This window comes from Saimiri boliviensis, chromosome 2 (assembly GCF_048565385.1).
Source record: "Saimiri boliviensis isolate mSaiBol1 chromosome 2, mSaiBol1.pri, whole genome shotgun sequence".
Taxonomy (NCBI): Eukaryota; Metazoa; Chordata; class Mammalia; order Primates; family Cebidae; genus Saimiri; species Saimiri boliviensis.
Genome location: NC_133450.1, coordinates 130,638,818 through 130,662,547, shown reverse-complemented (window position 1 = coordinate 130,662,547; position 23,730 = coordinate 130,638,818). Strand labels below are relative to the sequence as shown.

General features: G+C 44.4%; 1 protein-coding gene across 17 annotated transcripts in view; it reads right to left on the bottom strand.

The window, feature by feature from the left end:
* Window positions 1-23,730, bottom strand: part of KLC1 (kinesin light chain 1) — a 73,663-nt gene that overhangs the window by 16,676 nt on the left and 33,257 nt on the right. For 8 of the 17 annotated variants that reach the window (XR_745578.3, XR_012516438.1, XM_074394357.1 and 5 more), the window contains 8 exons: window positions 18,655-18,742; window positions 17,972-18,073; window positions 16,119-16,292; window positions 15,879-15,978; window positions 13,541-13,590; window positions 13,381-13,448; window positions 9,719-9,827; window positions 7,159-7,320 (listed from right to left, as the gene is read on the bottom strand). Coding sequence is in view for 15 of the 17 variants with exons in the window: in XM_074394357.1 (XP_074250458.1) it covers window positions 7,159-7,320; window positions 9,719-9,827; window positions 13,381-13,448; window positions 13,541-13,590; window positions 15,879-15,978; window positions 16,119-16,292; window positions 17,972-18,073; window positions 18,655-18,742 (853 nt within the window). In the remaining 2 variants the exon portion in view is untranslated. Of the gene's footprint in view, window positions 1-110; window positions 657-1,255; window positions 1,307-7,158; window positions 7,321-9,718; window positions 9,828-13,380; window positions 13,449-13,540; window positions 13,591-15,878; window positions 15,979-16,118; window positions 16,293-17,971; window positions 18,074-18,654; window positions 18,743-23,730 lie in introns of those variants that run through there. The other 9 variants (XM_074394361.1, XM_010343930.3, XM_074394362.1 and 6 more) reach the window with 5 other exon arrangements.

Genomic DNA, 23,730 nt, shown 5'->3' with positions numbered 1-23,730 from the left:
AACTCCTTGGTGAGATGAACAGTTACCCCATGACCCTCAGCAGCTGGGCCATGCGGCGTTTCATGGATAGAGTGAGAAGTTCTACCAAGCAGACAGACACAAGACACAGGTCAGTCGGAGTGAGTTTATTAGAAGTTAGAAAGACACAAATACACAAATCACTGAGCACTTCAAGATTAGTAGAGAAAAGCAGAATGCCCAAATTTCACACACAGACTACACAGCAAATGCTACTGGGGCGTATCCTAGGGAGACCACGGAGCACGTGCGGCACATGCCTTGCTCTAAGGCTTAATTACGTCAACAGGTCACCGTCATGCCATTGCAACAACACCTTGTGTGACACTTAACTTCCTGTTATCAGAGTGAACAGCTATCGCTCTTAATTTTTAAAGTCATGTATTACACAGTAAATGGATTTTATTAATACAATTTATATTACTAAGTACATATCTGGCAAAGCTACATGTATACAGAAATCAGGAACCCCCCAAAAAGGACAGCAGCCCCGAAAGGAATGGCCAGTCACAGAGAGGTGCAGCTCTGACAAGATCCTAGGGGCCGCCAGACACGGCGGGCAGCACTGGAGGGAGAAGGGAAGCCGCGGGGGGCGCCGCCCGCATGCAGGAGACAGTGAGAGTCACGGGCGGCTAGGCCTGTCAGACAGAAAGGAGAGAGAAAACCCACGTGAAACCGCGGCGAGGAAAGGCAACAGGCCCTGCAAAACACAGCCTGGCTTACAGTATTTCTAGGTCACAAGTCTCAGCAGCCTTCTGAGTGGCTTTAGGACTGGGATGACCTTCTGCCTGCTTCTACCAGCCCAGCAGAAAGCAGGTGCCGGGCCTCGGGGTGCATTTCACAGAATCCAGACTGGTCCATTCCCAATGGTCACCAAAGTAAATTTCAACACTTTAAAGATAGCAATGTGTTGGAAATTTCCTTGACACTTAGCGTAAAAGGCTTTACAAGTAACTGTATGTAAGGAGATTATGCAATGAAAAACATAGGGACCAAAATAAAGGCTACAATACGGTATGACTTTCATTCTCTTAAAAGCACGTTGTAGACATTTCAGAAACTTTAGGAAACCACAGACTTTAAAAGTCTCCAGCACATTTTAAACATGCAGTTGATAATCCAAAAGAAAACGAATTCCACAGGCAGCACTGTATCCTGGGTCCTGCCAGATTGGAAAGCCGACGTCTCGACAGAGGCAACAGACAGCAGGGCCTGCGCCCCGCCCGCTCGGACTCACCATGGGACGCTGAGCAAGTCATTTAACCAGCCCGAGCTTCATTTTTCTCATCTTTAAAATGGAAAAATAACACTTGTTACCAACACCTCAAAAATCTTGCGAGGACAAGAAAATACAAGTTTTTGCTGCTCTTTAGAAAAAGGATGCTAAAATGCTACCTCCGCATCATCAAGAGTGCAGCCCTTGCTGTTCATTCAAAACTCAGTGCTGCACTACAGGTACTGTTATTTATAATACACCTCAACTAAATACTTGGCAGGACACAGAAGACTCATTTCACTCAGATTCCAAAAGTATTTCATGTGACACACACACACACACGCGTGCGCGCTCCCAGGAGTCCCAGAACTGGGGTCCAGCCCAGCTGCCTCCTCCTCCCTGAGCCTCTGCAGACCCTGACCAACACCTAGGGCTGGCAGTGGAGTGGGGTGCCCCACTCTGGGTCAGTCTGCCCACTTCCCTGCACTTGCCACCTGAGCACCTTGACCTTGAGAACCGGGGTAAGGCCAGCAGCTGCCCTACCCCAGGCAGATTTCCACTCAACTGGACACCAGGGCCTGGGAGGATTCACCACATTCTAACACCTTAAGAAATGTCTACCTCTTTATATTGCTGGGAAATAATATTCACATTCCAAAGGTGGGTTGGGTTATCCGAACAGGATTAATAGTATAATGCATTCACAGTTTAAAAATAGGCAGTCATTATGTACAGCAGAATTTCATATAATTTGATGTTAAGTTTATTTTTGGCATACTTTAGTTGTCTTACTACGGTAATTTTTTTTTTTTTAGATGGAGTCTGGCTCTGTCGCCCAGGCTGGAGTGCAGTGGCATGACCTTGGCTCACTGCAGCCTCTACCCACTGGGTTCAAGCGATTCCCTGGCTCAAGACGCTTGAGTAGCTGGGATTACAGGCGTGCACAACCACACCTGGCTGATTTTTGTATTTTTAGTAGAGATGAAGTTTCACTGTGTTGGCCAGGCTGGTCTCAAACTCTTGACCTCAAATGATCCACCGGCCTCAGCCTCCCAAAGTGATGGGAATACAGACATGAGCCACCACACCCAGCCCTTAGTATAACTTTTTAAAAATAAAAATTCGGCCGAGCGTGGTAGCTCACGCTTGTAATCCCAGCACTTTGGGAGGCCGAGGCGGGTGAATTACCTGAGGTCAGCAGTTCAAGACCAACCTGGCCAACATGGTGAAACCCCGTCTCTTAAAAAAAAAATAATAAAATAAAAATAAAAATTCATCCTTTCTAACAATATATTCCATTCCCCAACAATCCTAGGTAAGAATGTAGTATATTGGAAACATGTAGAAATCTTCACATGGGGGCAAGACGGAGAGGGGCTGTTTCAAAAGTCCACGGCAGAGCTGGTGACCTACGGACAGACAAAGGTCTGCAACCAGGAGACTGACCTCGGGAGCTCAGGCTCCACCTAGGATGTAGGATGATGCAGCTCTGTGTGTCTCATGGGACCACTGTAAAGACAACTGCTTCATGATGAGACAGCCCAAGGGGCTCCCACATCCCAACGGGGACCTGGTGCTGCGGACTGACATATGCACATCACACGATGAACGCAAAGTCACACGGACAGTGGTTATAGGAGGCTCAGTTTTATCCAGAAAAGGATTTATGTGTGCACAAAGCAGCCGCACTTTCAGCGGCAAGACCATGAGAGAGAGCCAACTGAGACTCGCAGCAACAACGGCTGCCAGATCTGCACACATCACATGAAAATGAGGTCACAGAAGTGACGCTGTTCAGTAGTTTAATCACAGACCCTATGGTGTGTACCTAAAGAAGAGGATTGGACGGGCGCAGTGGCTCATGCCTGTAATCCCAGCACTTTGGGAGGCTGAGGCGGGTGGATCATGAGGTCAGGAGTTTGAGACCAGCCTGGCTAATATGGTAAAACCCTGTCTCTACTAAAAAAACAAAAAACTAGCTGGGCGTGGTGGCCTGCACCTACAGTCCTGGCTACTTGGGAGGCTGAGGCAGGAGAATCACTTGAACCTGGAAGACAGAGGTTGCAGTGAACTGAGATCAAGCCACTGCACTCCAGCCTGGGCAACAGAGCAATACTTCGTCTCACCAAAACAAAACAAAACAGAAGAGAACTGTACTTCCTTGGACAAACCACCCTCCAGGTCGAGACTTTGATCCAGACGATCCCTGCACATTACTAGCATCTGTCACCACCTGCCTTCCTTCTCAGTTCTGTGTGACACCAACGCCCAGGGCCCACAGGGGACAATTATTAACCAACTTGCCCTTTCTTGGACCACGTAACTCTTTGTTTTAAATGTTACTTCCAAATACTGAGAAAAACTGAGCCCAATATCTGGTGTATGTGGTTATTATAACTTAATCAAAAGCTGTCACAGTCATTCCCTGCAGTCACTTCTGCTGAAGCTGTGACTGCCAAATGGGGAGCACAATGTATTTCGCTATGGTAGTAGTTTCCAACATTTTAAAAAGCATAAAAATGCCTTTTAGGCTGAGGCAGGAGAATCACTGGAACTCGGAAGGCAAAGTTGAAGTGAGCCAAGATTGCACCACCTAACTCCAGCCTGGGCAATGGAGTGAGACTCTGTCTCCAAAAAAAAAAAAAAAAAAAAAAATACACACACACACACACACCCCCCCACCAGGCATGGTGGCTCATGCCTGTAATCACACACACACACACACACACACACACACACACACACACAGCCAGGCATGTTGGCTCAAGCCTATAATCCCAGCACTTTGGGAGCCTGAGGCAGGTGGATCACCTGAGGTCATGAATTTGAGACCAGCATGGCCAACATGTGAAACCCTATCTCTACTAAACATACAAAACATTGCCTGGGATGGTAGTGGGCATCTGTAATCCCAGCTACTAGGGAGGCTGAGGCAGGAGAATTGCTTGAACCCGGGAGACAGAGGTTGCGGTGAGCTAAGATCACGCCATTGCACTCTAGCCTGGGCAACAAGAGTGAAACTCCATGTCCAAAATAAATAAATAAATAAATAAATAAATAAATAAATCGAATCGAAATCACATGTTCTCATTATAAATATGTAACAAATTATTCTAATAAAACTAACAAGAACAATAAAGCTACCTTTATAAAACCCAAAATTTGAAATCTGATGTTATAGATATCAGGTATAATTGTTTGGTTTTTTCCTTTTTTGAGACAGTCTTGCTCTGTCACCCAGGCTAGAGTGCAGTGGCATTATGTTGGCTCACTGCAACCTCTGCCTCCTGGATTTAAGGGAGTCCCCTGCCTCAGCCTCCCAAGTAGATGGGATTACAGGTGCCCACTACCACACCCAATTAATTTTTGTATTTTTAGTAGAGACAGAGTTTCACCATGTTGGCCAGGCTCATCTCAAACTTCAAACCTCAAGTGATCCACCCACCTTGACCTCCCCAAGTGGAAGGATTACAGGCATGAGCCACCACACCCGGCCACAGGTATAGTCTTAACATCTACCTCAACACCTAATTTATTTCTCTGTTTTATCTTGATTGCATAATACTGAAAAAATTCTTGATGCACAGAGTGACTACAGTGGTAACAGTTTGTTTTGCAATCTCAGGGAAATCTTCACTTAAACAGCAAGAGAAACTTTGTTTTAACATCAATATAAAGACAGACTAATGCGCACTGTGTTACCATCTAAATCAAACATTTAAAATGGGCCCCCCTTTTAGTGCCTCTAATTATCCCTCAATAAAGTTGATCAAAAATTAATACCTTTGTGCATACTGCCCTCACTGCCTTTTAATAAGAAGGGTGTAGAGCTGGGCGCGGTGGCTCACGCCTGTAATCCTAGCACTTTGGGAGGCTGAGGTGGGTGGATCACCTGAGGTCAGGAGTTCAAGACCAGCCTGGCCATCACGGTGAAACCCTATCTTTAAAAATATATATATATATATTAAAAATAAAATAAGAAAGGTGTAATTTGAAAATAAAATCGAAAGTTGGTCGAGTTCAGCATTCTGCCTTCTGAAAACCTTAAGAGTTGTGGGGGGATCAGGCTGGGGCCCAAGGCCTTCCTGTGAAGATTCTCAGGCAGCCTCAGCTGCCCGCCCAGTGAATTCACTCGCTTTATCTAAGACTCCGTCTGAAGAGGAGGCTGCCTCCATGCACAAAGTGAGTTTAGGAACCACCGCACTGGAAAATTTAAAACTCAGACTGTTTTGGTAGATCACCCGTAGCCAATGCACGCTGGGGTTAATTCTATCAAAGCTGCAGAGCTACCAAGTATACTGCTCAGGAAAGGGACACATCAGAAACAGCCTGCGCATGGCCTACATAATCAAGTGTCCAAAGTGAGAAAGGAAGCGCAGAAGGAGGAGGAGCAGCTGCTTTCACCTACAGCAGCAGCACTTCCGGCCAGCAGGCCTCACGGGGACGCCCGCCCACAGATCCCCTACAGTGGATGCAAGCAGTTCTCCTTCATCTCCGAGTCTATCTTTAAGATGACAACAGAGCTCTGAATTGTCACAATTTTATCAACAGATGATTTCATGTCAACATGGACCTAGAAATACTGTCTCAAGAGAAAGTTCTTCCTTGAACTTCATTCAAGAGGATCACCATCTGCACCCTAGCTCCTAGAGCCTAGATAAAGGATTTGCCCTTCTATACAAAGCATGCAGGTAAACAGCAGCCAAGAGAAGAGTACAGTACACAGTTCTGACAGGATGCGGGCAAGAGTAAGGCCTGCGAGTCAGCGTTTCAGTTTTAGAACACTGCCCAACTAGGGCTGAGTGGGCAACGCAGATGCTGATTGGTTGTCTTGGCACAGAAAAAAAAACAAAGCAAGAAAGCTGCCAGATAAAGACAAAGAATGTTCTCCCTCAAATTTTGGCTACTATCATTTTTTATAAAATATTTATTTAGAATGCTAGCTCTTACCAAATTGCTATAGCTATAGAAAATCCTAAAGAATAAAAGGATTCAGAAACTAAGACACATTATAAGAAAGCCCAAAACTGTATTTGTTTGGGGCAGAACATCTGTATAATTATAACTAACCAAACTGCACTATGGCAACTTCAGAAAAACAACTGTGCCCCCAGATTAGTCAAATTCCGCCTTCAACTCTCCCTGACAGAAGCAAAATACCAAAGACACCAGCTTGATGTATCAAAAAATGAATTCATGTGTTAAAAAATTCACTGGAGAAAAAATGTCCAGAAGGCTACGTGGTCTTTGGCAGCCACTGGATAAATGGCAGTGGTTAGGAATTTCCAGAGGCAAACCAGGAAAACGCAGAGCGGGTGCGTGTGCATGCAGCCTCTCAGCACACAGCGGGCTGGTGACCTTGAAGAGCCCTAAAGCCCTGGACGCCCTCTCAGGGGAAATGCAGGGTGCTCAGGACTGAGGCACAACATCAACAGAGCAGCCACCTAAGCTGTTGTTTCTGACCTGTTCTTTTCTAAAAACAAATTCCACTTAAACAACATCTCCCTTTAACGCACCTCAACCCATTCTAAGAAAATCTAGAGGAGCCTGGTCAGTGAAGTTAGGAGCACTGCAGTTAGCAATGAATGGGTGAGTTAACAAGGCGAGTTAGTTATCTGCCACACTGATCCCAATATTAAAATGAAACCAGATAGGGATCATGCTTTAAATAGCCAGGACACTCAATCAGCATTTAAGTGCTCAAAGTGAAGCCAAACAGCTTTCATGGATTTCTGAGAAGAAAATTACCACTTTAAACAAATAACAGACTTCAGTATTAGCAGAAGTGAAGAACTTACAGAAAGCTTAATTGGCACTTAATTTGAGAAAAGCAGAAGGTCTAGCACATGAGACAGGAGGAAGGCCTGGCAAGCGCCACTGGGGGGTGCCTCCCGGAGCACGTGCCCGCTGTGTACTGTACTTACCCCGTTCCACTCTACGCTCATACTCACTTCCTCCCCTCCGTCAGGGCCACTCTCGTACTTGACCACGTCCACATTGAGGCTCTCGCGGCTCCTGCGCTTCTCCATGTTTTCAGGGTCATTGAGCACTTCCGCCACCCTCTGTTTGTGAACATTGTCAAGACCCTGTGAGCCAGGCAGGGGAAAACGGTTTGACCCATTAGCACTTAAAATTTTCTTAGGTATTTCTGAGATACTTAAACTTCGCTAGGAAAAAAAATGCCAGTTCTTAATCTCTGAAGAGGAAAAAAATAACAGTGGTTCCTTGGAGGGGGTGAGAGTGGAAGCAGGGACGTGGAGAGAAACACGAAGGACCCGTTAGGGGTATAGTGACGGAACTTGGGTTGCACAACGTGTGTGGCCGTGTTCAATTCTTCTGGGTCCGTATCTAGGACTGGAACTGCCGAGTCATGTGGTGATTCTGAGTGTAACTTTCAGGTAAGCTATCAAACTTCACAGTGGCTGCATTTTACATTCCCAGAGCAAAACACGAGGGGTCAGTGGTGCAATCTTGGCGACTCTCCACATCCTCACCAGCATCTGTTATTTTCCATTTGTTTTATTTATTTTTTAATTTATTACTGTATTTTTATTTTTTGAGATGGAGTCTCTCTCTGTCGCCCAAGCTGGAGTGCAGTGGCATAGTTTTGACTCACTATAATCTCCACCTCCCAGGCTTAAGCAGTTCTCCTGCCTCAGCCTCCTGAGTAGCTGGGATTATAGGTGCGCACCACTACACTCTGCTAATTTTTCTATTTTTAGTAGAGACAGAGTATCACCATGTTGGTCAGGCTGGTCTCGCACTCCTGACGTCGTGATCCGCCCACTTCAGCCTCCCAAAGTGCTGGGATTACAGGCCTAAGCCACCGCACCCAGCCTGTTTTTTTATAATAGCCATTCTAGTGAGTATGTGGTAGTATCTCGCTGTGATTTCAGTTAACATTTCCATAATGACTAAAGATGTTGAGTATCTTTTCATGTGCTTGTTGGCCATCTGTATATTATCTTCAAAAAAATGTCTATTCAGGTCCTTTGCTCTTTTTTTTTTCTTTGAGACAGTCTCACTCATTCTTCCAGACTGGAGTGCCGTGGTGTCATCTCAGCTCACTGTAACCTCAACCGCCTGGGCTCAAGCGATCTGGGCTCAAGCGATCCTCCCACCTCAGACTCCCAAACAGTTGGGACCACAGGCACAGGCCAATACACCCGGCTAATTTTTTTTGTTTTTTTATAGAGACAAAGTATCACTATGTTGCCCGGGCTGGTTTTGCACTCCTGAGCTCAAGAGATCCTCCAGCCTCAGCTTCCCCAAGTGTTGGAATTACAGTGCTCACCACCATGCCCAGCCCCCTGCACTTTCTTGATGATGTCCTTAGATGCACAAGAGTTTTTAACATTGGTAAATCCAACAGATCTAGTTTGTATTTTGCTGTTCATGCTTTTGGGGTCATATTCATGCTCTTTAATTTTTAATTTTTTTTTAAATTTTTGAGATAAAGTTTTACTCTGTCACCCAGGCTGGAGTGCAGTGGTGCAATCTCAGCTCACTGCAACCTCTGCCTCCCAGGTTCAAGCAACTCTCCTACCTTAGCCTCCCGAGGAGCTGGACTACAGGCGCTAACACTGCACCCGGCTAATTTTTGTTTTTTGTTTTTGTTTTTGTTTTTGTTTTGAGACGGAGTTTCGCTCTTGTTACCCAGGCTGGAGTGCAATGGCGCGATCTCGGCTCACCGCAACCTCCGCCTCCTGGGTTCAGGCAATTCTCCTGCCTCAGCCTCCTGAGTAGCTGGGATTACAGGCACGTGCCACCACGCCCAGCTAGTTTTTTTGTATTTTTAGTAGAGACGGGGTTTCACCATGTTGACCAAGATGGTCTCGATCTCTTGACCTTGTGATCCACCTGCCTCGGCCTCCCAAAGTGCTGGGATTACAGGCTTGAGCCACCGCGCCCGGCTAATTTTTGTATTTTTAGTAGAGATGGTATTTTGCCATGCTAACCAGGCTGGTCCTGAACTCCTGATCTCAGGCAATCTCCCCACCTTGGCCTCCCAAAGTGCTGGGATTACGATTTTTTTTTTTTTTTTTTTTTGAGATGGAGTCTCACTCTGGCACCCAGGCTAGAGTTCAGTGGTGCAATCTCGGCTGACTGCACCCTCTACCTCCCGGGTTCAAGTGATTCTCCTGTCTCGGCCTCCCAAGTAGCTGGGACTACAGGCGCCCATCACAATGCCTGACTTATTTTTGTATTTTTAGTAGAGACGGGGTTTCATCCTGTTGGCCAGGATGGTCTCGATCTCCTGACCTCAGGTGATCCATCCGCCTCGGCCTCCCAAAGTGCTAGGATTACAGGTGTGAGCCACTGTGCCCGGCCTCATGATCTTTTAAACAGTATAACTTTATTTGTTCAAACTAAAATATCTGACATTTTCTATTTCTAAATCAAGTTTTCAATAAAAGTCATGTAAATGAGAACCATTAAATTCAAAGTTCCCATGGGCTGGTTAAGGACACAAGTATGACTGACCTGTTTACGAGACCTCATGGCAGCTTCTTCTAATGTTTCTGCAGCTTCAAATTTGCCTTGACGTCTATAAAGTGCCCCAAGGTTTTTTAGAGTGGTTGTAACAGTTGGACTGTAAGAAAGCACATGACACACAGAACTATTACAGAGAAGCTTTGGAACAAGCACTTCCATCGGCACATAATCTAGAGGACTAAAAGGCTGATGTTTTGGCTTGAATATATTTTAACTTTCTCTCATACTTTTTTGAAACTGTAAAATTCGAAAGAGTTCTTCCATCTCAAGCAGCTCTGCTTCCCATGATCTGGCCCTTCCTATAAACAGCCCCCGCAGGCCAGGCTAACACCACACTCCATCCAGGCTAAGGTGGCACTCACAGACCACTGGCCACTCTATCAACAGAAATGTGTGGCCAGGTCTGTGTGGTGATCAGCACGCTTTCCCTGGAGACAGAGCTTGGTCTGCGCCTGCAGCAATGAGGAATGGTGCTTTGAATGTTGCTGCTCACATGCTCCCATCTCCCCACAAGTACAGGGGAAAACAGAGCAAAGCAGAATGTCCCTATCAGTGGGCAGTCAGGGCAGAGAAATAAATGCTTCATGTACCAGGGAAGCAATACATAGCAGATGGCAGAAAGGACAGCTATGCTTCTGTGTTCTTTTTTATTTTTCAAACTGTATCACTGGGCTTGATATTTCTGCGCTCTTGATAGAGAAGACTTACTAAAAAAAAGTATAAACAAACCTAGATTCAGTTTAGCATAGATAAGTACTTTTGAGAGATTTCTTTTCCCTTTCTTATAATAGGTATTTTGGATATAGAAATAAAGAAGCTATCTTCAATGTCTCTAAAACAATTAATCCATGACAAGTGCTATGGGTCTTAAAGGATTTGAGTAAAGGGTGGAAAGACAGCCACTCAGACCCAGGGACAGCAGCCATCACAGAGGCCAGTCTGCACAGGCTCAGGCTCAAGACTCAAGGCTCTCGGGCTGGCCGCAGAGGGGCCTACACTTCCCTTTGCAGAGGACAAGGCCCCAAGGGCCGTGAGGAAAAGAAGAGTGTATGAATCTGTGTCCCCACTGCCATGTGTAACACGCTGGCTTTCCCAGACCTGCTAGCATGCTTGCCATGAGTTTGCTGTATGGTTTTTGCCATTAAATAAGTAGAGAGATGGAACCTAACCTCTTGAAGGCAGATTGTGGCTCCACTTTCACCCTGGTAATGGGATGCTGAGCATGAAACTGGTAACCAATGTTGCACTTCCAGCTAATTTTCCCAACAGTACCCATCCTGGGATATTCATTCTCTTTGTCTCACATCCTACAGGAACCCTGTTGTGGGGGATATCCCCCGAAAACTGTACTTGGCCAAATACTAATTTCTTTGGATTACAGAACTACAACTCCCCCTGGTCCTGAGCCACCATTTCCCTTTTGCAGCTGCACAGTAGTTAAAAACAAAAAGCTAAATGTTCCGGGATGTTCTAGCGTTTCTTGGGTCCCGCGGGCAAGTAAGGGCTTTCTGCAGAGCACAACCGGCCTCGTGTGCTTTGGGGACAGTTCACTGCACTTGGAAGGGACTGGCCTGGGTTACATCATCTAAACATCCTAGGATTGCTGCAGGTCAGTAGTCTCCACTGGAGAAAAAGATCTTGAATCTGGGTGTTGCACATACAACAGCAGGAAGACAACTGATAACTCAGAAATAGCAAGAGGAGGAGTATGAAATACTCTGTAGGGAGGAAGCTCTTTCTCTTGACTATTGGCTTGCCAAAGCAGAGTTTTATTACAATAAAAGAAGAGTGGAAATGATTAAAGAAGAGACAGGCAATGAAATCAAGAAAAAAAATGGAAAGGAAAACAACCCAAAGCATTGAAGGATTAAAACGGTACTATTTGGTACCTGACAGATGAAACACAGAAAGGCATATACATTAAACAGGACAGGCAAGAGAATTTAAGAATAAATCATTTGGACAAGTACTATAACTCCCCCAAAGAAACAAATTTATCAAAAATCATACCAGAAGGGCATGTCACCCAGAACACACAGAGATGAAAGCAGATAAATGAGAGGGAACAGATGTAAATTAAAGATCACCAGGAACACATGATTTGAGGGAGAGAACTTACGGAGCAAACACTCAAGGAAAGAATCTTAAGAAGCCAGAGCGAGCTACCAAAAAGAGACACATGATAAAGAAAGAAATGAAGGAGTTTGAAAGAGTTATTTCTTATCCTCTTTTGCAGCCATGCAGTAGAAGTCGGATTAAAGTGAATATTCTTATAGAAAAGTCTCAGAATGGAGAGAAAGTGAATATAATTATGAAACCATGTCAAAGAAAATTCTTGACCATGCCACCCTTTTTAAGAAATCAAACAGGAAAAATAAGAGATTAAAGTTTCTTTTTTTTTTGAGACGGAGTTTCACTCTTGTTATCCAGGCTGGAGTGCAGTGGCACGATCTCGGCTCACCACAACCTCCGTCTCCTGGGTTCAAGCAATTCTCCTGCCTCAGCCTCCCGAGTAGCTGGGACTACAGGCGTGCACCACCATGCCCAGCTAATTTTTGTATTTTTAGTAGAGACGGGGTTTCACCATGTTGACCAGGATGGTCTCGATCTCTTGACCTCGTGATCCACCCGCCTCGGCCTCCCAAAGTGCTGGGATTACAGGTTTGAGCCACTGCGCCCGGCTTGAGATTAAAGTTTCAATGCTGTTACCGTAAAATCCTGTCTCTTGAGTGAACCTTTTTTAAATGCTCATTCTTATCTCTCCCCAGGGTTCACAGGAGATTCCCATTTATGTTAGATACAGATTTATCTGATATATAAGATAGCTCTGGATTGAAAATTAGCTCAATTATTTTTAGTTGACTGGCATTTGCTCAAGTTGCATATCCTTTCTAGTGTTCAGTGTCCTCATCTTTAAAGTGGCAATGATAGTTGATAGCATTTTGGAAGGACTTTTGTTTTTGTGAAGTGTAGGTATGTATTAGTTGTTTCATAAATGTTAGTTTCCCCACTTGGGAAGACCGGGGTTGGGCAATAATGGTGAATAAAGAATTGTTCTTAAAAAAAAAAAAAAAAAAAAAAAAGAAAGAAAGAAAGAAATTAAGGGCCAGGCATGGTGGCTCATGCCTGTAATCCCAGCACTTTGGGAGGCCGAGACCGGTGGATCACCTGAGGTCGGAAGTTCACAACCAGCCTGACCAACATGGAGAAACCCCGTCTCCTCTACTAAAAATACAAAAGTTGCCGGGCGCGGTGGCACATGCCTGTAAACCCAGCTACTCTGGAGGCTGAGGCAAGAGAATCGCTTGAACCCGGGAGGCGGAGGTTGCAGTGAGCTGAGATTGCGCCATTGCATTCCCAGCCTGGGCAACAAGAGCGAAACACCTTCTCAAAGATAAACAAATAAATAAAGTAAAAGTAATGGCAAACTGCAATTACCTTTGCACCAACCTAATATGATGGTGGGTTTTATACATGTGAATGATCTCATTTGCAAAGTTAGTGGGGTTTTTAAAACTGGAATTTGGGGAAAACATGGGACTGTGCACTTAAGCAGCACTATACGTCAGTCATTTATAAGCTGCCCTTTAGAACACAATTACCTCCCCCTGCTTTTCCATTCCTCCAGCCAAACCCGATTCCAGACATACCTATCAACTTTGCAGGCTTTGTACCAGCCGCCATACTCTCCAAAAGATGTCCCATCCTTTTGCTTTCCCTAAATTATAACAAATAATTTCAAATGAATAATTATCTTGAATGCAGTATATATAATCTACAAAAAAAAGTCTCAAAATAATAAACTCTTACTTTGCATTCTTCTCTTTCTTCAGCATGCATCCAAATGGGTTTATTTTCATCTAGGGAAGAAAACACAGCATACAGTTTGGGCATCCCTTATCAAAAAATCCAAAATCTGAAATGCTCCAATGAGCATTTCCTTTGAGTGTCAAGTCAGAACTCGAAAAGTTTCAATTTTTGGAGCATTTTGGATAAGGGATAGTCAACCTGTACTATAAATGAAGGATAACAGAGACTGCTAAGTAGAATAGAAATCATTAAGCCTCAGTGATTTTTTTTTTTTTTTTTTTTAATGAGATGGAGTCTCACTCTGTTGCCCAGACTGGAGTGCAGTGGTGTAATCTCTGCTCACTGCAACCTCCACCTCCCGAGTTCAAGCAATTCTCCGGCCTCAGCCTCCCAAGTAGCTGGGATTACAGGCATGCACCACCATGCCCAGGTAATTTTTGTAATTTTTTTTTATTGTGGCAACAGGGTTTCACCATGTTGGCTAGGCTGGTCCTCAAGTTCCTGACCTCAAGTGATCCACCTGCCCCAGCCTCCCAAAGTGCTAGGATTACAGATGTGAGCCACTGCACCGGGCTTGTTTTTTTATATGATCCTTGTTAGATACTACTTCTTACAGCATGGACAGATTAGGTTCATACTGAAGGAGAAAGTCTATGGAAGACAGAATTGGACACCAAGCAACAAGTAAGACACAGATAGCACAATCAATGTTCTGAGACAGGTGAGTAACTGTCAAGACACCCCAACAAATGCTAGGGCCCTATAATGAAACTTCTAAAATGCTAGCTGCTCAAATAGCACAAGGGAGTATTCAGAATGTGAGCACTAAACAAAAGCATTAAACAACAGTCTAAGAAAAAGTAGTAAGATGTTGGCAGCAAGAGTAGAAAAGACACAAATCAAGGCCGGGTGGGGTGGTTCATGCCTGTAATCCCAGCACTTTGGGAGGCCAAGGCGGGTGGATCACCTGAGGTCAGGAGTTTGAGACCAGCCTGGTCAACATGGCAAAACCCCATCTCTACTAAATAACAAAAATTAGCTGGGTGTGATGGCGCATGCCTGTAGTCCCAGCTATTTGGGAGGCTGAGGCAGAAGAATTACTTGAACCCGGGAAGACAGAGGTCGCAGTGATCTTAGATCGCGTCATTGCACTCCAGCCTGAAAGACAGAGTGAAACTCCATTTCAAAAAAAAAAAAAAAAGAAACAACAAAAAAACCATACAAATCCATATTCGTTTTAAGTCATCTTAACTTCTCGGAACACTAACAGATACTACTCATCCAAGTTTCTAGACAACCAACAGACCCATGCCATGGAGGAGAAAGCCACGTTAAAAATAATGTTTACAGGCCGGGCGCGGTGGCTCAAGCCTGTAATCCCAGCACTTTGGGAGGCCGAGGCGGGTGGATCACGAGGTTGAGAGATCGAGACCATCCTGGGTCAACATGGTGAAACCCCGTCTCTACTAAAAATATAAAAATTAGCTGGGCATGGTGGCACGTGCCTGTAATTCCAGCTACTTAGGAGGCTGAGGCAGGAGAATTGCCTCAACCCAGGAGGCGGAGGTTGCGGTGAGCCGAGATCGTGCCATTGCACTCCAGCTTGGGTAACAAGAGCGAAACTCCGTCTCAAAAAAAAAACAAAACAAACAAAAAAAAAACATGGTGAAACCCCGTCTCTACTAAAAACACAAAAAAAATTAGTTGGGCATGGTGGTGCATGCCTGTAGTCCCAGCTACTCAGGAGGCTGAGGCAGGAGAATTGCCTGAACCCAGGAGGCGGAGGTTGCGGTGAGCCGAGATCGTGCCATTGCACTCCAGCCTGGGTAACAAGAGCGAAACTCCGTCTAAAATAATAATAATAATAATAATAATGTTTACAAAAAATATTTTCATGACTGAAAGGTGCTCATGCTAAAATTGTAAATAAGCAGTATACATAAAGATATGGGCAGTATGGTTTGAAATCTATAAACGAAAGGCACAGAAGGAAAGAAAGACATTAAAAATGTGAGGCGATGGATTTGGGTGAGTCTTATGTCTCACTTCTGCATGAATTTGGTAGGTTTCTAATGAGGACGTGCTATGGGCTCTGGGCACTGCAATCTGAGTCTAACTGCTTCTCAGCTACGGGACCTCATACAAGTCACAGTCTGTGGTGTCCTTACTTCTAAAATGGGGTAATGTGACCCGCTGCACAGGACTGCTATGAAAATTAAGTGAGATCACACATTTCAACTATTTAGCTTAGTCATATAGATGGTTAAGTGCTTAATAAACAATATTATTATTAGTCATTACACGATTAAATGCACTTGAAACGGAGTATATTTCTTACCATCTACAGAACCAAACTCCCTTTCATGTGCACGAGTGAGAATTTCTTTGTACAGTGTTTCTGCCTGCTTGAACTTTCCTTGCTTCAGATAGCAGGATGCCTTAAAATAAAATAAAATATTTAGTATCTTTTGGAGGTAAACAAAGCATAAATTTTAGTCTACAGTTAAATTATAAAGTATTTGGACTTGGGAAGAAAGCACTCCTGGGCCCCTCCCTAGTGCTGTGCCAGTCAACACACCAGGTTATTTTTCGTCTTAGCCACGTTGGGGTCATCAGGTCCCAGTTTTGTCTGGTAGATCTCAAGGGCTCTTTGATAATAATATTCTACTTCTTCATACTTGCCCTGGTTCTGGCACAGTAAGGCCAAGTTATTTAACTGCTTGGCAACATCGGGGTGATCCTTCCCCAAAACCTGGGAATAAAAAACAGCGTATTAGAAACACTCGTTCTGCTACCATCCAATCATCCATTCTCCAACCCTACCGTCACATTAGGATCTTCCTCAACATAAACACGACTGTGCTACGCTTTCAGACTTAAATCTTTAACTGGCTCCCCAGGCCATGTAGTAATAAAATAACCAGAATTTATCAAATTCTTACTCACGAGGGGAGGGAAGGAACTGTGCTAATTTTCTTTAGCTGCACTATGTGGTTTAATTCTTGCAGTAATCCTTCACGGTAGGTACAAACCATTATTGGGCACATTTTGACAAGAAGGAAAATGGGCTTTGCGAAGGCTATGTGAGTTTCACTGCCAGGTTCTGGAAGAGCCCACAGCTGTTCCAGTTGCTCAGGACACTCTTCTTCTAGCCCTCCCCACTAGCAACGACTTATCCTTCAGAGTTCTCTTCAGTCTCCCTCAAAAGGGACTTCCCTACTTCCCTATACCAAATTAAGGGAGACCTCACTCCACCTTACCTAGTGAACTCACAGGCACAGCACCTGATTCTTTCCTTCTTTCTTTGTGAGAATCACTAAAGTACCTTGAATATTCTTTATTAAAATGTAAGCCTCCGGAGTGCAAATTCTTTGTCTCTCTTCTCCACCAATGTAATCTCAGCATCTAGAAAGGGGCCTGGCACACAGATGGATGAATGAACACTAACCTCCTCCTTCAGTACCTTGAACAAGTGATGAGTTCTCTCTACTCTGCACCTTTATACATGTGGTCCTCAGGGAGGCACTCTCTACTCCTTTCTGCATTCCCTACCTCTCCTTGCCTAGAACACTTTCAACAATTACTCCAGATGCAGTTCCAATACTGCCCTTCTCTAAGAAACCATTCCCAACATCCTCTGGCTCTGGACCTGGAGGAGCCCCCACTTCATATCCTCCCAGAGCTCTCTATTCTAGAGGCTGATGCGTCACCTGCAATCCTCACATCTGTCCAGTGGACTGTGTCCTAGTGGGAGGGACTACATCTCTTATCTGTAAATCACCAGCTCTAAACAAGGGGCTCTAAATGAATGAAAGGGTAAAATATATGAATGAATTTGGCAGATATCTTATATAGTTCCTAATCCTTAATTTGATACTTTTATGCTCTCCCTGACTTTGACTCCAGCCTAACCCAAATTCGACCATTCTATTTCAGAAATCTCATGCAGACTGGCAGCATGATAAAATATTACCTGTATAATTTGATATGGAGCCCCTTTTTATTTTCTCTCCCAATTCCTTGCCATGTGGCTCAAAATTAACTGATAAGAATCACTAATAAATAATCACAAAAAATACCAGGTTAAAATACTGTTTGTGTGGCTGGGTGCAGTGGCTCACACCTCTAATCCCAGCACTCTGCAAGGCCAAGAAGCAGATCACGAGGTCAAGAGATCGAGACCATCCTGACCAACATGGTGAAACCCTGTCTCTACTAAAAATACAAAAATTAGCTGGGTGTGGTGGTGCATGCCTGTAGTCCCAGCTACTCGGGAGGCTGAGGCAGGAGAATCACTTAACCCGGAGGTGGAGAGTGCAGTCACCTGAGATCACACCACTGCACTCCAGCAGCCTGGCAACAGAGCGAGACATTTTTTCAAAAAGAAAAAAAAAAAACCTCAAAGAACAAAACTGCCCCCTTCTTTTGTACCTTTTCTCGGATTTCCAGAGCTCTTTTACACAATGGCTCTGCTTCTTTGTACTTCCCTCTTTTTCCATAAAGGACTGCAAGGTTATTCAAAGTCGCTGCCACCTGCCGACACAGAGAAAACCACTCACTAAGAATGGTAAACGATAACCAAATAGAGTACATTTATACACCACATATTCATTTATACTCAGTCTGTACAGCAAAGCATTCTTAGTTGGATAAAAGAATATGACACTTCAGTGAAAAGGAAAAGCAGAATTCACTACAGTATAAATTATACAAAGTAACCCTGCAGAATACTAACATCAACAACACAATACTAACTTCTTAAAAATTTCCCTGGAAGCCACAAAGCCAACCAAAACAGATCCATAGGCAAATCTGACCAGATTTTAATTAAAAGACAATATAATTATTCAGAAAAAAATTTCTAGAAGGACATGCAATTTGATTTACAATCAAAAAATATAGTTGGTGATCCATTTGAGGTGTGGTCATAAACAAATCAGGTGTGCTCTGGCTTGTCACTGGCACTGAGTAAGTGAAGACCTCCTACCTGCACCATCTAGGGAAAAGCCAGCGCTTACACTTTCCCTGTTGAGTTTAATAGTAAAATGAGTTGGATAAAAGAAATATATGGGAAAAATAAAATGTAAAAGAAGGAAAGAACTGGGTATACAAACCGCAGGATGATCTTTGCCCAAAGTTTTCTCACGGATAGCCAAGGCATCATTCAGTAGGTTAGCTGCATCTTTGTATTTATTCTGATCCCTAAATGGAAAAACAAACATTTAAGCGTTTTAGGTAAGTATTTCAGATGTAGATCACTATAGCTTTTTTCAATGTAATTTTCAACTACAGAAATAAATAGGTAAGTGTTTCAGATGTAGATCACTATAGCTTTTTTCAATGTAATTTTCAGCTACAGAAATAAAGTTAAGCTGAAACCATTTAAGAAAAAAACCACAAGCTTACGTGTGGATAAAAAAGACTGGAAGGAAATCCATAATAAATGGACTGGCAAGGTGAGCTCTGGAATCAGACCTGACTAGCTTCTGGACTTGACCTTCCCATCTAGGCCACTGGGAAAATAATGTCCCCACAACACTACAGTGTTGCTGTGCCTATGCCAGCTGGCCAGCATAGAATAAATGCAACAATTTAGAACAATGGACCAAGCTCGCATTTGCTATCAGACAGAATTAATTCTAGTGTCTGAGCTTGGGCTCTGCCAGTTAATGGCTACATGGCTTTGGGTGCATTAAGTGACCTCACACAGTCCCAGCCTTCCCATCTACAAAGCAAGTACATGATCTACTGCATGGTCTTGCTGTGAGAAGATGACATGGTACGTGTATATTTAAAAAGCCTTTCAGACCGGGCGCGGTGGCGCAAGCCTGTAATTCCAGCACTTTGGGAGGCCGAGGCGGGTGGATCATGAAGTCAAGAGATCAAGACCATCCTAGTCAACATGGTGAAACCCCATCTCTACTAAAAATACAAAAAAAATTAGCTGGGCATGGTGGCGCATGACTGTAATCCCAGCTACTCAGGAGGCTGAGGCAGGAGAATTGCTTGAACCCAGGAGGCGGAGGTTGTGGTGAGCCAAGATCGCACCATTGCACTCCAGCCTGGGTAACGAGTGAAACTCCAACTCAAAAAAAAAAAAAAAAAAAAAAAAGCCTTTTAAAAACAGTGAACGAAAGCAAATTATTGTAATGTCTGAATTTGGTACCCAATCTGCCACCGTTTTCCTGAGTATGGAGGAATGAAGAATCTTTCTTGATTGGGGTAAAACAAGCACCCCAGAAGCAGAAACTCTCAGTTTAAAAGTGTGCCACTCATTATTGATGGGGCTGAAAATAAGTATTTGCTTTTGGGACTGAGCACACATCTTTCTCAATTGAGTCATGATAACTGCTGACCAAGGCTTTGCCCTGCAGAACATGAGAAGGCTGATAAGGCTTCCAGAACCTCTGAGGCACACTAATTCTGGCCAAGTATCAATCTATTGTTGTTTCTTCTTTCATCCTATTACATCCTACTGTAAGCTGCCTCAAACATTTTGTGAAAGTCAGCAAATAGAATATAGAGTTCCAAAAAGTAGTGGACAGGTACAGTGGTTCACGCCTGTAATCGTACCACTTTGGGAGGCCAAGGTGGGTGTACTGCCTGAGCTCAGGAGTTCAAGACCAGCCTGGGCAACACAGTGAAAATCTGCCTCTACTAAAATACAAAAAATTAGCTGGGCATGGTGGCGTGCACCTATAGTCCCAGCTATTTGGGAAGCTGAGGCAGGAAAACTGCTTCAACCCAGGAGGTAGAGGTTGCAGTGAGCCGAGATCACACCACAGCACTCCCGCCTGGGTGACAGAACAAGACTCTTCTCAAAAACAAAAACAAAAAAAGTAGTAAATGTGATTTGAAAAAAAGCTACCTAAAGCATTAAGAGAATTAAATAAGGCGGGACACAATGGTTCATGCCTGTAATCCCAGCACTTTAGGAGGCCAAGGCAGCTGGATCAACTGAGATCAGGAGTTCAAGACCAGCCTGATCAAAATGGTAAAACCCTGTCTCAACTAAAAATACAAAAATTAGCTAGGCGTGGTGGTGGGTGCCTATAATTCCAGCTATTTGAGAGGCTGAGGCAAGAGAATCGCTTGAACCCAGGAAGCAGAGGTTGCAGTGAGCCGATATGGTGCCATTGCACTCCAGCCTAGGCAACAGAGCAAGACTCTGTCTCAAAAAAAAAAAAACAGAATTAAATGAGATGAGGTATACCAAGCAACTTCTGTAAACTATGACATATAAAATGTCTGGGACTATCAATTAGCAAAGGTTCTCAGGTGTGGTCCCAAACCAACAGCAGTCACCTCAACTGGAACTTATTAGAAACCCAGACCTACCCCAGCCCTGCTGAACCAGGAATTCTGGTATGGGACCAGCACACTGTGATTTGTTAAATAGGCTTAAGAAGCCCACCAAGAACTCAAATTCAAAACAAATACAAAAATAGAACACTAAAGCATTAATATCCTAACAGAAAAATGTGCAAGATAACAGAAAATTCACAGATGGATACAAATGACTAAAACTACATAATCAAAGAAATACGAATTAAAACACAACGCATACTCTATCTCCACCAACAAAACAGAGCCCCCCACCTCCAGGGTGAAGCCCATACGGCAGAAGCATGGGAAGGCACAGCCTTTCTGAGTGGCAGTTTGGCAACAGGTGCCAAAAACAATAAAATGTTTATACTCTAACCTGTCTTACGAATTTATCCTAAAAAAAGAAATACATGGCAGGGCACAGTGGCTGAAACCTGTAATCCCAACACTCTGATCACCTCAGGTCAGGAGTTTGAGACCAGACTGGCCAACATGATTAAACACTGTCTCTACTCAAAAATACAAAAAAATAGTGGGACGTGGTAGCAGGCACCTGTAATCCCAGCTACTCGGGAGGCTGAAGCAGGAGAACTGCTTAAACCTGGGAGGCTGAGGTTGCAGTGAGCCAAGATCACTCCATTGCACTCTAGCCTAGTCGACAAGACCAAAATTCCATCTCAAAAAAAAAGAAAGAAAGAAATCCAAGCCAGGCGTGATGGCTCAACCTATAACCCCAGTACTTTGAGAAGTCAACACGAAGGTCATTTGGAGTCCAAGATTTTATCTTGGAGACCAGCCTGGGCAACATGATGAGACTCCATCTCTACAATAAATAAATCCAAAATCTTGTAAAGATCAGTATAATATTAAAGGCAAAAAAAAAAAAAAAGCTTAAAACTATGTGTCATTTAATACAAGCTCAAAGGTAGAATACTGAATATGAATACATACGTAGCTACTAATATTTTTCCAAACATCTACGCACATGGGTCAACTCTCACACTATAATGCTAGGGGAAAACACAAGACTGATGGAGGCCACAGCATCCCCAGCACCCAGGAGTCATGTGTGTGCCCATGCATACTGTGCACAACAAAAACCTAGTGATGCTACTTAACTCATTTATATTAATAATCTCTAGTGCTGGCCAGAAACTTTCATATGCTGTTAACGGGCATATAAGTTTAAAAAACAACAACAACAAAAAAAACCTTGCCAAGTACAGCAGTTCACACCTGTAGTCCCAGCACTTTGGGGTGCCGAGCTGAGCAGATCACTTGATTCCAAGAGTTCGAGACCAGCCTGGGCAATGTGGCAAAACGCGATCTCTACAAAATATACAAAATTTAGCAGGGCGTGATGGCGCATGCCTGTGATCCCAGCTACTCAGGAGGCTGAGGCAAGAGGATGACTTGACCCCAGGAGTCAAAGGTTGCAATGCACCATGATCGCATCACTGAGCGAGACCCTGTCTCCCAAAAAAAAAAACAAACCTTTTTGGAATGAAATGTCTCAGTCTATTAAGAGCTATATGCAAACACCTGTGACTAAGAAATTCCTACAGTGAAAATATGCAAACAACTGGCTAGTCGCTGTGGCTCATGCCTGTAATCCCAGCACTCTGGGAGGCCGAGGCAGTCGCATCACTGAGGTCAGGAGTTCCAGACAGCCCAGCCAACATCGCAAAACCCTGTCTCTACTAAAAATGCAAAAGTTACTTGGGCATGGTGGCACACACCTGTAAGGCCACCTACGAGACTGAAGCAGAAGAACTGCTTAGGCCGGGCGCGGTGGCTCAAGCCTGTAATCCCAGCACTTTGGGAGGCTGAGGCGGGTGGATCACGAGGTCGAGAGATCGAGACCATCCTGGTCAACCTGGTGAAACCCCGTCTCTACTAAAGATACAAAAAACTAGCTGGGCATGGTGGCACGTGCCTGTAATCCCAGCTACTCAGGAGGCTGAGGCAGGAGAATTGCCTGAACCCAGGAGGCGGAAGTTGCGGTGAGCCGAGATCGCGCCATTGCACTCCAGCCTGGGTAACAAGAGTGAAACTCCGTCTCAAAAAAAAAAAAAAAAAAAAAAAAAGAACTGCTTGAACGCAGGAGGCAGAAGTTACAGTGAGACGAGATCACACCACTGCACTCCAGCCTGGGTGACAAAGCCAGACTCTGTCTCAAAAAAAAAAAGGAAAATATGCAAACAATCTCAACATCCACCAACAGGAAAACAGTCAAAAAATGTCTAGAATGTCCACAAAACAACCCTGATGCATAGTCATGGGGGTGACCCAGCTGCTGACAAACTACAGAGCCAAAGGGCACGGCCTCATTTTAAATAGCGTGGTTAAAACAGGGGGCTCGCTTTCTTTTTTGTGTGTTTTTCTTCTTACCAACTTTCAAAACTTCTTTTTAAAGAACTCACTTATGCATACGAATGATTATGTTAACGCATTTCTCTTCTAGTGTCTCTGGGCCCTGCACGCTCCTCTTCCTCCCCACGTCCTCATCCTGGCTCAGGTTCCCATGCCCACACCCCGACAACCTCAATCCTGTCCCAACAGGATGCCCTGCCTCCGGCTCCAGCCCCAGCCCCCAGCTGCATCCTAGACACTGAGCCAAAGGGTCTCTTCTACCACACAACACAGAGCCCACCACTCCCCTGGGCGGCCTTCAGCAGGGGTGAGAGGGTTAGGGGGGCACACAAGGGGCAAAGGGCAAGTTGAATCCAGGATTCCAAAGGGAGATACAGTGCCCCAGGCCTCGGAAGGCAGGAGGGACACTGCCAGGCCAAGTGGGAAGTCTATTTAGACAAAAGAAGCCGCCTACAAGGGTCTTGCAGAAAAGGTCAAAACAGCTTTGTTTG